Source organism: Nelumbo nucifera, chromosome 7 (genome assembly GCF_055504915.1).
Source record: "Nelumbo nucifera cultivar China Antique chromosome 7, China Antique-T2T, whole genome shotgun sequence".
NCBI classification, from domain to species: domain Eukaryota; kingdom Viridiplantae; phylum Streptophyta; class Magnoliopsida; order Proteales; family Nelumbonaceae; genus Nelumbo; species Nelumbo nucifera.
In genome coordinates this window covers 10,198,613-10,214,868 of record NC_142655.1, presented here as the reverse complement: position 1 = coordinate 10,214,868, position 16,256 = coordinate 10,198,613, and the positions used below count along the sequence as shown (strand labels likewise).

At 34.9% G+C, this 16,256-nt stretch overlaps 1 protein-coding gene across 2 annotated transcripts in view; it reads right to left on the bottom strand.

Annotated features, from left to right (window-relative positions):
* The window catches only part of LOC104608880 (PHD-finger and DNA binding domain-containing protein), a 35,947-nt gene extending 33,870 nt beyond the window's left edge, over positions 1–2,077 (bottom strand). For both annotated transcript variants that reach the window (XM_010275000.3, XM_088891299.1), the window contains exon 1: positions 96–2,077. In XM_010275000.3, the coding sequence (XP_010273302.1) occupies positions 96–1,675 (1,580 nt within the window). In that variant the 5' untranslated portion in view covers positions 1,676–2,077. The remainder of the gene's footprint in view (positions 1–95) is intronic.
* Between the last annotated feature and the right edge of the window lie 14,179 nt (positions 2,078–16,256).

The following is a 16,256-nucleotide window of genomic DNA, read 5'->3' as shown; positions in this document are numbered from 1 at the left end:
ATGAATAACAAAAATGATCAGTATCTCAATGGCCCTAAGGAGCTTTGAAGAAACAAAAAAATAAAAAAAATAAATAAATAAAGCAAATTGTATACCTCGGGCAAGCAGAAGCAGATTGAGAGCCCTCATCAGAAAAGAATTCTAAATGCATCTTCAAAGTGCGCAAGATAGAGAAGTGTACGAAATCAATTAAAGAATTAGCAGACTTGCATTTCAATGCTACTACAAAAGCTTCCACACTAAAGGGACTTAAAAATAATAAAGTGCTGAAAGACCTTAAACAAGCATAAACAGAGAAGAGGTCAAAAATAGGAATCCCATCTAAATCCAGAGTTTTTGAAGAAGGGGGGAGGGCCAACTTCGAAGGACTACTTTCTTGCCCTTCAAATCCAACACAACCTGAGCCAATGGATTTCTCCTCTGATAGAGAATTAACTGCAGGGGATGTTGACACATTGTCAGCTGCAGAAGATTTCTCTGTGCTTGAGGTGTGACCCAAAGAAGATATTTGGGATGATGTTCTGCGAGCACTCCTCCTCAGCACTTTCTCCTTTGTAGATTTCAAATTGTCAGAAAGCCGCCTTCTTTTCTTACAACTATTTTCATCCTTATCTGGGGTTCCCATTTCAATTCCATTCCCCTTCACTGCAAAATCATCCTCATAATTGACTTCCTTCAACTGAAGCTCACCACAACTACCATCCTTAATGCAGGTAGCTCTTCCAACCTCAGGTAAAGCATTTCCCTGCAAATCTCCGCAAAGATCTCTCTCATCCTCTTGACTTTCTTCAACCATCCGTATACAAGCATTTCCCAGCTTGCCCTTACTAAAACCAGAACTATTCTCCTCTTGGGTGTATGTATTGGATACTGAAGTATCTTCCTTCAAGCTTCCATTTGAAATACCATCCTTTATTTGAGTTTCTTCAGCAACTCCAACAGTACACGTTATCTTAAAATCTCCATCAGAGCCGAATTCCTTGATCTGGGTTTCTTCATGCATTTTAAAAGGAGCACTTTCTATGAAATCTTCCCCAGAATGATCCTTCTTTACTCCTGCTTCTTCTTCGTGAATACTATAATTCAAAAGAACACCATATCGTTTCTCCGGACTTTCTTCAGCAGACCCAACACAATCATTTCCGTCCAAATCCCCATCAGAATCAGCATTTTTCTTCAAATTTTCGTCAACAGGAACATTTCTATTCAAATTAAACCCATCAGAACAACCATTTTCCCTTAAATACCTATTAACAGAGGCATTTCCCCTCAAATTCCTACCCAACTCACATTCCATCTCTAGGGTTTCCGAATATACTCCATCAGTCAAACCATCTTTCACTTGGGTTTCTTCATAGCCCTTTTCGAAACATAAATTGGTCATCACACAATCAGTAGACTTACCTGAATCACTGCGAATTTCCTGCTCTGGCTCTTCCAGGCGCCGCTTCTTCGGCTTCCGCCCATGGCTTTCCCTCTCGTTTAAATCAGCTGAACCAGGCTCCCCCTTTCCCTCCAAAATCGAAGCAACCTCGTCAAATTCAATCTCCTCCGAACCACCACCTTCGTAAGAGATCTTGAAAACCCCAGAAGACTCGTCGTACGATTCTACAACACCAGCTAAGTCCTGAACCCCTCGAAATTGCTTCTTCAGAGTCCTGCCCACGAACTCCATTACTTCGAGAGAAAACTCTCCAGAAGATGCGAAGAAGAACAGACCGTGATCTCTAGCATAACAGAGGAGAAAAGATTCTTCTATCCCCCAATAACGCTAATAGCATGAAAAATCGAAGCTGGACAGTGATTGTGTTGTGATATTTTGGGAAAGAAAAGTAAAAGGTGCTGCCAGAGTGCCAGAGAGAAAGAGAGAAATACTAGGGGTGCTCAGGATAATAAGATCAGGGATCGTAACGTCTGAGCTACGAATCTGAAAGAAATGGTAGTAGAAATGCAAAAGTTTAAACGGAAGAAGGTGGCAGTCAGCACCGGACGGCTCTGTTATTTTGGTTCGGGTTCGGGGATAGAAAGTTGAAATTTGCCGTTGTAAAATGCAGGCGGAAAATTGTTTCGTTCTTTTTCTTTTTTTGGTGTGTGGGGGGGGGGGGTGCTGAGGTCGTCGAAGGGTGCGTAGGATAAGGAAATGAATACAAGTACATGTATAAGTAGTAACCGTAGGATAAGATAACAGGTAGTACAGGTTAACCGCCTGATTACAATAGTAACATTTCTGTTGACTGTTCTTGGGAGGATGATATGACCCTTTTCTACCTGTTTTCTGCTGTTTACTCTTTTTTTGTTATTTTGATAACTGTTTTCTACACAAGTTCTTCTCCTATTCATATAAATTAAGATGATTAATATTGAGATTAATGATGATTTTGTTTGTTTGACTTGTTTGACTGATTACTTTGTATGTTTATTGATAATTAATGTTAATTTACAAACTCGCTTTTAAAATTCCTCAAGTCATATTTCTTTCATTAAACATTTTTTATTTTGTCGTAATTTATATTTAATATATCAAATGGTTAAGAAGTATGGAAATGTGTATGTTAAGATGGATGAAGAAATGAAGTTGGTCGAAAAGCCTATAAATCGATCAAATTGGTGATAAAATTAGGGAAACTTGCATGACTAAGTGGCAACGAGCCGAGTTCGGCTTGTGAAAAGCTTAGCTCGGCTCGGTTTCAATTGAGTTCGAGCTCGAGATCGAGCCCAATTTAGTGGCTTGATTATTAAACGAGCTAAGTTCGAGCCTATTTAGAGCTCGACTCGTGAGGCTCGCGAGCCAACTTATATATATATATATAATAAAAATATTATAACTATTAATTATTATAATTCTTAATTTTTTAAATATAAAATAAAAAATTATATATAATTTTTATTTTTATAAAATATTCTTTCTCAAAATCGAGTTCGAACCGAGCCAAGCCGAGCTCAAGCTTATGCATTTTTTACTCGAGCCAAGCTCAAGCTCAAGGTTCTGGCTCAAATTGAGCTCAAGCCTAGTACTATTCGACTCAGCTTGGCTCGAATCCACCCCGACTCTCCATCAATGTCCCACGTAAAGCACATATATTTTCTATACATCTATGGCTGGAATGTCTTATGGGTAGATGCGGGTAACAAATGTTCAATTGTTTGATTAAGACCACTTAAATCACTCACAAGTAGGGATGTGCATAAAAAATCAAAAAACCAAATAATCGAACCAAATCGAGAAAACCGAACTGAAAAATCTGATTAACCGAATTGATGAGTTCAATTTCAATTTGGGATTTTTGAAAAATTAAAGGACCGATTTGATTTTTGGTTAATCTAGGAAAAAATGATGGTTAACTGAATTGACCGATATATATATATAACATATGTCACATATTATCTATATAATATATATAAATATATATGCACTATATATATAATTATCTATTTATAAATATATTATATATTTTGTAATATTTATAATATATTATATTATTTATTATTTATAATATAGTATTATACATATATTTATATAATATATAAAAATCGAAGAACCAACTGATCAATTGGTGGTATTGATTTGGTCTCGGTTCAGAGAAATGGAAAAACCGATACTGGTTCGAACCGTGGACACCCTACTTACAAGGAAAGGTGATCAATTTCAAATTAAAGGGTTAAAAGGAATAATAGGGGCAGACGAGAAAGGACAAGTGTCAAAATTGTAGGAAATAATTTAAGTATTCATAATTCAAAAATGGATATGGCATTAAATAGAACCTAATGGCTCACGATTCATCTAATGCATTTGGTTAGGACTTAGACGATGATGATGATATCGAATATTTAATAAAGCTCTTTTGTGTACTGAATTCATTTATCTTAACAACAAAATTCAGTTATTACCAAGTAAAAGAATAGAAAAAATGGAATACCAAAAAAAAAAGTTATAAGGCTCAACCATGTCAATAAAATCATCACAATCATGGAAGCACAGTGAAGCTCGAGATGATTGAACATAGCTTAACATTCTGTAAGCACTTGGCCTAAACACAACTTAATAATAAAAAAAATAAAATAAAGCTTATTTTCTCAATGTTGATCCCAGGCGGCCAGATAGCTATAAGAGATTTTGGTCATTGGAAGGGGTGGAACAAATACAAACCTAACCTTCCAGATTTGTTTATTTTATTTTATTTTTATTTTTTGCACAAAGTGAATGTTCTAAGACTTGAAACCACATACTCATGCTCAATAGTATTCAATCTGATATATCTTTTATATATATATCAATGGAATCTAGTGATTATTACAGTAATTAATTACTGTAACTTAATAATTACCGATTCTTACAGTAATTTAATAAATATATAATTAGTGATTATAATTAATAATTACTGTTATTATAAATATTGTTAATAAATAGATATTTACTTTAATTTTACTTTAAAATAAATTATAAATATTGTTAATAAATTTAGTAATTGTTTTTGTATTAAAAATAATTAAAAATGTAATATGTTGTTGATAAGAAAAAGTGCCATGTGTTGTTTATGGGTCGGGTCGGGCTCATAATTCTAGTTAGTTCTTGTTTAAAATTTCAGTTATTAATAGAGACAAAATTGTAGAACTGGAACTGTTATAATTGGTTCGATCAGTTTGGATCCATTAGGTAGACCTAGACCTGTTCATGGGCCGGGCCATGCTTTGAATATATATCAACAGAATACACTCAAGCCTGAGCCCCAGCCCAGCCCGACCATCAGGCCCAAGTCTTAAGCCTGAGCTCGAGTCTGGGCAGAAAGTTTTTTTTTTCTTTTTTATTCAATAAAAAGTGTTTTATTTATATTAAAAACCTTTGAAACTCAAAAATAATAAACATCTCACTATTACTTAAAAAAAAGAATAAGAATAAAAAAAATATTATATATATTTATTTATTATTTAATATATAGTATCAAGTCGGACTCAGACTCGGATCAGACTTTTTTGAGAAAGCCCGAACCCTGGGGAGCCAATTCCAATTCTCATGCCCAGGAGTTGCAACTTCGATCATCCGGGCTTTGAATATCATGATTAATTCTACCAATTTTCAACATGCTAGACTTGCAGACACAGTGCAACCATGGGGAGAGTTAAAAATAAAACGTGTAATGCACTCCATGCTATCCGTTAAGTAAGCACATCCAATCAAATGAGTAATAGAAGTATATATAGCACACAAGTTGCTCATCAAAGCACACCAAAATGTTAATACTATAAGTTAGGACTGCTAGAAATTTTTGTCAATGCTCGGGGATGCCCCAACTCCCCACTCCATCCCGGGTTAGCAATGGACTGGTTAAACAGTTACTGGGCTCTATGTGATAGTATGTAAGAATAACAAATTCCTAAAAAGATGCAGAAGGTAAATGGACTTAGAAAAAATGCGGACGGAGTGAGAAGAGGGAAGAGGATAATTAATATGACTGAACCCTGAGACAAACAAGTTTTGCCATTCTGAATGTCGATAATTAATAACCATCTATGCTTTTAGTTTTTTTAATTGTAAAAAGAAAATGTTTGCACATTTGACATGTTGCATGGTCTTATTGTTGAGCCATCTCCAACTTTAAACTTTAATGTTCATTCTCCAACTTACTGGTATTTTAAACTTAAAGGGCTCTCTCTTGTATCCATTCTTTAACAAGTATGAATAAATTGAGTTATTTATCCCAAAAATGAGGTAGCACAGAATTAGTGTAAATTATTGAAGTTTGATTTTTAATTGAAAATTATATTAACTTTCTCTTTCATTTTTAATCTCCCAACTATTCAATAAAGAATTATTCGAAATTGTTTCCTTGCCTTCCCATTTACCCGTGCTTAGCACGGGCCCTTTCTGCTAGTATTTTATTATTACACCAGGTAAGATTTATTGGAAGTAAAATCCCTAGTATGCAACATACGTATCCAATCATACATTGGAATATCTTTTCATGAATTTAAGATGATGTACAGGAAATATTAATTCCTTATATATGTATGTTTGATCCATATTAAGACCAACATTATGATTGCTTCAGTTGGAATATCTTTTTGTTTTTTTACTGATAGCAGGCATGCACAAGCATCCCTATATAGAGAGAGATCACTTGAGTGCAATATACGGCTGGTGTTAAAAAGATGCCCACGTTACATTCAGTTTCTTAGTTGAATTGGTTGTGGGTGAAATTAATTAGCCAAATATTTATTTTTCATTTTAAAGTAAAAATAAAAAATAAAAACAACATATAACTTCATTTTAAGTGTATAAATAGCTTGGAGTTCATTATTTTAACTCATCATGCCACTTTTGCTCTTGTTGCCTTGTGGCATGGGAAGTGCTACAAGACAGGGGAGCTCAGTACTTAATAACTTAGTTAATTGAGTTTCCATGCAATTTGGGCTGAAAATGAATGGTCTGTGAATTCCATGTTCACATATGACCTAATAAAAAAGGACAGACTTGATGAATTAAGTAAAGAAAATTCTAAATTGAAATTTAACTATACTTGTACATAACAAACCCGGGTTTTTTATTCTAACTATCACATCCTTATTTTATTTATTCATTAACTTTTTTTCTTGTGCATCCCTTGAGTTTCATGAATGGTTTCAAAGTGAAAGGGAGTCATTTCTTGGTTTAATGGTAAAATTTCAGGCCAGCAATCATGAAAACATAGGTTCAAATAGGAGGGTGTACATTGTGTACAATAAATAAATAAATGTTTGGATCATATCCACTTTACCCCTCCCAAGACCCCATATATTGGGACTAACATTATACTATATAAAATAGATACTTACCTTGGGTTTTGTATAGGTGGTCATGAAAGTTAAGGTGGTGTTTGGTTCCATTATGTTTTTATTGTTTTCATTGCTTTTTTTCAATTTTTTTGCGATTTTGACTGAGCCACATCAACCATGCCACCATATTAGAAAACACTTTGAGAAAAGAAAAAACATAAAAAAAATGATGTTTTTGAGATGGCCATTTTTTGAGAAAACAAGAACCAAGCAGCATGTATATATGCAATTTTTTTGTTGCTATTGTTTATTTGAAATCTGATATACATGATGCGATTTTCTCAAAAAACGACAATAGAACCAAACACCATATATCATATACTATGTACATAGTATATATCATATACTTGCTCTTATACTAGTTTGAAGGGGATGAGAGATCCATCCTATGGACGCCCAAAGATTGCGGAATAAGGGGCGAATTTCAAAAATTTATCTCTCCCTTCAACTGGGAATCGTATTCCCTATTTAGAAAATCATATTTTCAATGATCAATCTTGAACCATAAACTGAACCAGATCTGAACCAAAAAGGAGTGGGAAGGATTATACCTGATACGGAGAAGTAATATCTCCCAACGAAGGTGTTCACGCCCAAGGAAGGATCCAAAGACTGCTCCCACTGAAGATGGCGCAGTGCAGGTGGAGCAGAATCAGCAGTGTTTTTCTCCAAGAACTCTGTCCTTCGCAAGAATCAGCAAGATGGTACGTGAGCACAGCTTCCTTTCAATCCTTTCTCAAATGACTGATGTCAAGATCCAATCTTGACTTCTCCCACAAGTGGAGATCGAACTGGCAAACAGGGCGGCAAGAACAGGGAGGCGGCAAGAGAGTATTTGCAGGGAGCAGAATTCTCTCTTCTTGATTTCAGCACTAAAGAAAACCTGATGATCTGTGTGTTTATGCTTTAGGCTGCCGCCCCCTTCTTCTTTTATAATCTTAAAGGGATCAGCTCCTAATCAGATTAGGAGTTGCTAATCCAAATCATATTTGGGTTAGAAGTCCCTTTAAGTGATAAGGGATAATCCTTATCTTATCTCGAGATCAAATTAGCCATCTCCTAATCTGATTATGAGGTTTCAAGATCTAAATCTTATTTAGATCTTGGACTCTCTAAGTGGATAGGGTCTAAGCCCAATCCTATTAGCTGATCCACTTCAAATTTCGCCCCTTTATTAACTAAATAAACAGCCCAGTTCGAAATGGGCTTTAGGCCCATTAAGCTTATGTGCTCACTTAACCCTCTTAACTGTTGCCCAGTTGGGCTTCCTTGTATGGCGTGGGACCCAAGCATTGATCTACACATCAGCCACATGGGTTCGGCCCAGCCTTTGTTACAAGGCCTGGCCGAATACACTGTTAAAGACAGTGCACCCCTTGAAACCCATCAAATGGGCTCTACGGGCCCAACACTTACCCTAAGAGGTCCCTGGGCCAAGCCACCTTGTAACACCCAGGGACTGTGGGCAGATGCAAGATTAGCCCATCAGGTATTATCCTCAATGGTCTTACACTTAACCTCTCAGCCCATAATGATCATACACTGCCCGACAAGAGAGGACCTCTCCCTCGGCTGCAAGGAACAGTATTGCACTCTCCACTCATATGGATCCCGGGAATTGAAACCTTTTGCAAACATTTTAGAAACCATATATATACTTTTATATCTTATATAAAATATATTTTGCAAAACAAATCTCAACGGTTGAAATCGGCTGCCGGCAGTCTTAGTTTCCATCAATGAGAGTGCATCCCCGATCATTACCTTTGTCCGACAAAGGGGCTGATCCTGTCACTATGATCACCCACTCAGATGAATTCTCGGACTGTCCCAACATACCTAGGTTTTGACCCCCGCTATGGATCTCACTGATTGGTACATCAAAGACAGCCCAATCCGACACCTAGTGCAGTATCATAATCGAGTCTAGGGGTCGGGTGTAACTTTCCAGTTTTGCCCATCAATCTCCAAGGTCCAGGGCAATACTGGAAATCTGGTCCAGTTCAAAGATTCAATCAATCCTACACTGTATGTGCCTAGGGTCTCACCCTGGCAGCTGAGACAGGCCACCCCAACCGACTTGGTGGCACCACAGTGTCAGCCTTGTCAGGATAGGTCTCCCCAGACTGATCCACTGGCTGTGAACATTCTAAACTAACACGAGTCTCATTAAGTGTCCAGTTTAAGGGTATTACATAGAAACATACCAAGGGAACATGAATCAAATATGTATCTTTATTCATTTACAATAAACTCATAAAGTACATCATTCTGATTGAAACTAAGGGCATACAAAACTGTCTAACATAATTTTCATAATGATATTTTGCAATGGTTTAGAAGTGGATGTTAGGCAATAAAAGTAAAATTGTTCCTCACTTATATCTCATTTTTGCCAAGCATATATTAAACAAGACGTCTCTTACATTGCAATCAGAGTTAACTAGGCAATTCCCCTATATGACATACTCTATTTATGACATATTAGGGATGATGTGGCAAATCCAATCCATTCACAGGGTAGAGCGACCGTCTGGTTTATCCTCTATACCTGGCCTGAATTGTTGGTTTCCCAATTAATAATTTCTATCCAAAGCCAATATAGAAAAGTTTCTCAAAAGTAATAACTTTATGGACACGTAGAAAATAAATATTTTTGGGTAATTTGTTCAACAAAATAGAATGGAGATGTCCAACTAAATTGTCAAGTGGAAGATCACCGGCTCATTTAAGACTTTTCGACTAAATTGTCAAAGGAGTGGGCCTCCTGGTTGGTGAACTTCCCTATGACCCACTTGAAAGTTTAAATTTAGGTGGGAGTCCAAAAGAGCCTTACATTTTTCATCGTAAAAATTTTAATTTGGAAACACTTGCCACGTGTTAAGTTTTACATTAAAAATTATGAATTTAAATGACGAGGAAATAACAATTTGGGGTAGAGTTTAGAGCTGATGCGGACCAAATGATTGAAGGAATACCTATCCAATCGAGGGAATTCACCACTTACAGTTGATGGGATGCCTTTTTTATTTTTTTTAATATACTCCAAGATGAGATATATCATGCAGAGCTGTAATATGGGTTGGGTCTGGTTCCGGACAGGGTGTATCAGTTCTCAACCAATTATTTATTGGGACAGTATTAGGGCTGATTATTCTTGGCCCGGCCCCGTATCATGTTCGGAAATTTTTGGGCCAGGATTAGGCCCAACACATCAATCCCGGCTTAGCCTGTACTATAATATAGTATAATATATATTTTTAAAAATATATTATAACACTATATTATATATTAAAAGATATAAATTTTTTAAAAGTTTATTTAGAATGTATTAAATAATTATTGAAATTTATTAGAGTATTTTGGAAATTTTAGGAAAAATTACTACATTTTGATAGATTCTGGAAAACTATTAAAAAATTATGTACTTTTCATTGTAAATTACTGAAATTATTAAAGATAAATGAATATGGGAAAGGGAAAATTGTAATTTTAACCAATAATTACACAAATTATTAAGATAAATTAGTATAATATTGGAAAAAGGAAATTATCGATTAGTTTATATTAGAAAATATAAGATAAATTAGTGTAATTTTGTAAGTGTACCATTTAAAAAGAAAATAAATTATTTAATAACAATTTAAAAATAAATTTGAATAAATTTTCAAAATTACACAAATATAATATATTTTCCAATATTTTTTCATAAAATTATATTTTTGAAAATTAAAGACAATTTAGTGTACTTTTAAACATTTACCATGTGGTTCATACTCAGTATATCAATTTTATCATTTTTATCATCAAATTGAATATTGGGTTAATGTGGAGTGGGTACCTTGCCTTGAACGTGCCTGACAATAGGGATGGGGCGGGGAAAATTTGAGGATTCCCCATCCTTGATAAGGAATGGATACCTTGCCCTGAACAGACTCGACACTTAGGACGAGATAGGGAAATTAGAGGATTAACGGGGAGTGGATGCCTTGCCCTGAACCCGCCTAACACTGGGGACGGGGCTAGGATGGGGTAGAGTGTCTTGACTACGGGGTGGGGACAAAGATAGGGGTGCCTCGCCCTAAACCCACCCCATTGTCATTTCTATACAATTGTTAATCATTAGTGAAATTAATAAAATGTTAGCATTTGTAATTATTTAAAGTCAATCAAAATTTCATTTAAAAATAATTAAAGTTATAGCAGTTATTAAAATTACTAAAAATGATTAATAAAATTAAATTTATTAAAAATTATTTGATTCGTATTAAATTAACAATCATTATTTTTTATAAATCAACATTAAATGTAAAATATAATTATTAAAATTTTAAATATTAACAATAATGTTGAATACTTTTAGTTAATTAACAATAATTTTATTTGTTAATTTATCAATTAATTAATATTAAATAAAATTATTATTCTTATATTTTCCCGTGCATCACACGGGTCCCTGCTAGTGTAATATATACAAGTATATTTTATTTTATACTAAATGTTTATTATTTTATAGAAGATATAAAAATTTTAAGTTCTAACATATAAATAAATATTAATTAGTTAACACATGTCAATACATGTGTGGACACTTGAGCCAACTCAAGCATGTAAATTGTCCTCTTAGGCAAGGCCTTCTATAGATGAAGGCAAAACCTTCACCCTCGTTTTCTAAGTAATGTGGGACTTAGACAAATGCCAAATGGTAGCACTCATTATTTGATGTTGTTTCAAGTCCCACGTTGCTCGAAATGGGAATAAAGGCCTTGTCTTCATCTATAAAAAGATAGATAAACCAAGACAAATCAACTCTAAGAATTAAATGAGGCCCATGCCTTTTTTGTACATAGGCCCAAAGTTTAGCCAAGCCCAATTTACTTTGGGCTTGTGCCATAATTTTTTGCATATATTATTATATTATATTATATTTAAGATTAAACAATTTAATAATTAAATTTTTATTATTAGATGTCATAGGCCTAGAAAGCCCATAAGCCCAATCTGGGTCCGTGTAGGGCAAGAATTGTGCTTGTAAACTAGGCTTGAGGTGTAGGCTGGGCGGGCCCAGGCCTTGGGGGGCCAAGGGCCCCCACCAATATACTTGGCTCCACCTCTATTTGTATTGTTGTCAAACAATTTTAATTGTGATAAGAATAAACATTAATCTCGATACTATAATCCACTTTTTTAAAATTAAACAACTTGAATGCGAAATTTTGCATCCATTTTCCAGATGCAAACTTTTGCTCTCATTTGAATGCAAACATGTCATGGAATTGAATTTACTGTCATTATAAATATACAAATATACACCTGCAAAATAAAACCATAGTGCATATATGCATTAAACCAACATCCACATTGATGCCTCCAAATAAAATCAAAACATTGTAAGTTGAGGAATAACTTTTTTTTTTTGTATTAAGTTGAATAGTAACTTTTTTGTTTATATTAAGTTGAAGAATAACTCTAGATGCCCCATCAATTGAGAATGAGTTATTTAAAGCCACATATGTTGTCACAAATAAAGGCCCCTTCATAATGTGACTTATCCTTAGAGATAACAAAAGGAGATTATCTTTGTTCATTAAGAAAATAAACAAGATTATCTTTCTTTTAGTGGAACTAGCCAATGTGCAACTTAATAATATGGTCTTTATATATCACAGGAAAAATAAAAGGACCATATTATAATTTGCAATGTTAATTTGATACTTAACTCATTATACAATGATTAGTGACACTAGACTCATGTAAGAGTGTCAATTGGATAGTATTTGGTCTAACCCGATCTAGTCCAATATGAATTCATTAAAAATGGACCATGTCCAATCCAATCCAATAAATACTTTGGACCATTAAGCCTATACTGGTCCAATTTAATTTGCTTTATTGGTCCAACCCAAAATTGGTCCTCTAGACTATTGTACCTTCTATCAAGACAAATAACCCATTCATTCGTGAGAAGGAGATTGTGGTATTTATCCATATACATGTCATGTGTATTATTAGACATTATTATTTAGTATCACTAGTAAGTGTTCATGTGCTTTACGCGTGGCAATTCTAAATAGCAAATTGAAAAATTCAAATATGATTACATAACACCTCATCCAAATATGTGATAAATGTTTTGAATTGTGAAGTTTTAAGTATCTTTGACAAGCCTATTTGCTTGGCGATACTCTTCTTTTTTGTAATGTTTTATCTTTTTGGTGTATCTTTTTTTTGTTATTTATAAAAAAATTATAAGAATTAAATAGAGGCAAATGAATGACTCAAAAATTAATGGTTCAATTTACAATTTAAACATTAGAATTAAATAGGGACTACATTCAAAAATGAGTATTTTAGTCAAAAAAAAGTTTCACAATCTTATTCATACCTTTAATAGAAGTGTAAATATAGAATTATAGATGCGTTCATTTTTTCTATAATTCCTCAACATTTCTATGAGTAAAAATAATTATAATATGTCACACTTACTTTTTGTTTAATAGGATAAATAAATGATATTATACATGTGCCTAAATGCTTTTTTATAAAATTTATGTATTTTTTAATTTTTATGTTTATATTTTATTAATTTTTATTATTTATTTATGACATTAAAGGTTAACACATTTGACCAAAAGTTGAACAATTGATCTTTTCCAAACAGTAAAATAATTTCATTTTTGGTTAATTCTAAATTATGTATTTCTTTTTCATTATCAATAAAAATAATTTTTGTTTATTGCACTTATTTGTTTTCTACATTTTTATAATTTTCTATATTTATTTTTATTTTAAGAATTTTATTACCTAACTATGACTTCATATGTTGATGAATTTGATTCAGATGGTTGAATTGGTTAACCACCACTTGGGTAAAGAATGGTTTTGTTTTTTGATCCAGTTTTAAAATATATGGGTTTATGTTGTTAAAAATATCGACATAGATCTAATTAGTAGCATTTATTAGTGAAAAATAACTTAAATATAGGATTTAATAAGAGAAAATGGGAGTTAATGCTACAAGACTTAATGAGAGGGGATTAAATTAGGTGGAAAGTAATAATTGAAGTTACATTTTCAACTCTTACAATTAGAGATGGATTAAATACACAAATATGGGCATTTTAGTAGCCATTAAAGCTAACATTAAAATTGTAATAAAGTGGCTTTTATTCCCTTTCTCAATCAAAGAAATAGAGGGTAATTTTAGCCTATAAAAACTTTCACTCTGCATCCACACTTTTATATATAGTATAGACTTAGGGTGCAATTACGTCGGGTTGGATTGGGTTGACCTAAGACTAAGGATGTTAGTTTTGGTTGGTTCATCCGCCTTGACCTAACCTTATTCGGTTGGTTAGTATTAGTTGTTTACTGGTCAGGATAAAGTTCAAGCTAACACGTGACACATGCTAAACCTAATACATGGCAACATTGAAAAATTATACATTAGCCTTTGCTAAGAATGTAAGGGTCTATTGCCATTTGGTGGTGGCTCGATCGGTAAATTTTTTGACTAATTGTAATGAAGACGTGAGATCAAATCCCTTTACCACCAAGGTTGAGGGCTTATGCCTTATGGGCATGGGATAGGCTACCCCATGTATATAAGAATAGGAAGAACATGATCTTTTCACATGGCATATATATCTGTGTGTGTGTGATACATATAATTACAAATAATATACACTTGGTTTTATATTAAATATTATACACATTAGGTATGCTATATATTAAACATACTATATTTAAAGGTGTAAGCCCAAAAGCTTTGCTCAACCCTAGTATGGATCTCTATATGGTGAAATTCGAGCCTTCAAGCTTAGGGTGTAGGCTAGGCTGGGCATGGGCTATGCTCCTTATCATAAACTACTAGCTTGACCTGGCTTACTTGTTTTTCCTTTCTGTTTTAACCTACTAAAGTGAAATTCATTTAAAAATGCTATCAGATTTGAAAAAAACCAAAGTACCATTGTACAGTCCAAGAGTATACATAGTAAGAAAAGTCAGAAAAAAACAACTAAGTCCCAACATGACATAAAGAGAGATAAGTGTTTTAAAAGTTCACCTAGATGCTAAACCATTTTTATCTTTGGGTTGTAGATCACCTGATTGACTATCTAGGTTGGATAGGTCAGACCCGGGTTACACATTGGCACTAAGTAAGCAGATCATCCCGGCAGGGCGGTTAGTAGCACCTTGCTTAAGGCCAACCTAAAGTACCTCGGCTTGGTCCACCTAAAGGACCTTTGTATAAGGAGCGACCTCCTTCGGGGACTAGCCAAGCTAAGTAAGGTACAAATGGTGACCTACAAGGCATGCTCGTTGACCTATTACATAGATCCGTTAACAAGACCGAGTTCTCCAGAGTAATAACGTTCGACTGCTAAGCCGACCTACTCACCTCATCCGCATTAGAGTCGACCGAAAGGACCTTAGTCCTCTGCACGGATTATGTAACCGATGGGATATTTTCTCCCAACTTAGCAGAAGCAGCTTCCTGGGAATCTCAAACCTATTACAAAGGGTCTCTAATCCCTTACACCTATATAAAGGCATCATTCTCCTAAGAGAAGGAATGCGCGATTAAGCTCTCACACACTCTCATCTTCTAAGTCGGTTGGGCGATGCCTTCCATTCTTCTAAGCCATAAAAAAGAACCAAGACTTTGAGTGGACTGAAGAATGCTAGCTCACCTTTGACGAGCGCAAAAAGTACCTCGGTTCGCCACCTATATTGACCAAGCCGGAGCCTAGGGCTTGGTCCTCATTAGAGAAGTAGAAAAAATTCAACGATTTATTTACTATGTAAGTAAAGTCATGCATGCTGCTGAGGCTAATTACCCGAACATTGAAAAGTTAGCCTTCTCGTTGGTGTTAGTAGCCCAAAAACTGAGACCTTATTTTCAGGACCACACTGTTGTAGTCTTGATTGACCGACCTCTGAGGCAGATTCTCCAAAAGTCCACAATCTCAGGGAGACTCACAAAATGGGCAGTCGTACTCAGCGAATATGATATCTGGTTTGAGCCGCAACTAGCAATCAAAGCATAGGTCCTGGAAGACTTTGTCGCCGAGTGTACGTTTAGCACGCCGACCCCTGAAGTTGCCGAGCTAGTAACCACTTTGAGGGCATCAACCAGTGTGGCACCCGTAATGGCCTGGGGCGAGGAGCCTTGGATCTTTCATGTGGATGACTCACCCAACCAATGCAAAAGCGGGGCTGGACAAATCCTCTACGGACTAAGCGAGGTAAAGCTGGAATACGCTCTTCGGTTCGCGTTCCGAGCTTTAAACAATGAAAGCTGAATATAAGGCACTGATAGCTGTGTAGCGACTCATAGCAGGTCGTCAATCAAGTGAATGGGCAGTATGAGGCTCAGGAGCCCACCATGTCGATCTATCTGGCTAAGGTTAGGGAGCTCCTACCCAACTTCCACTCTTGGTACA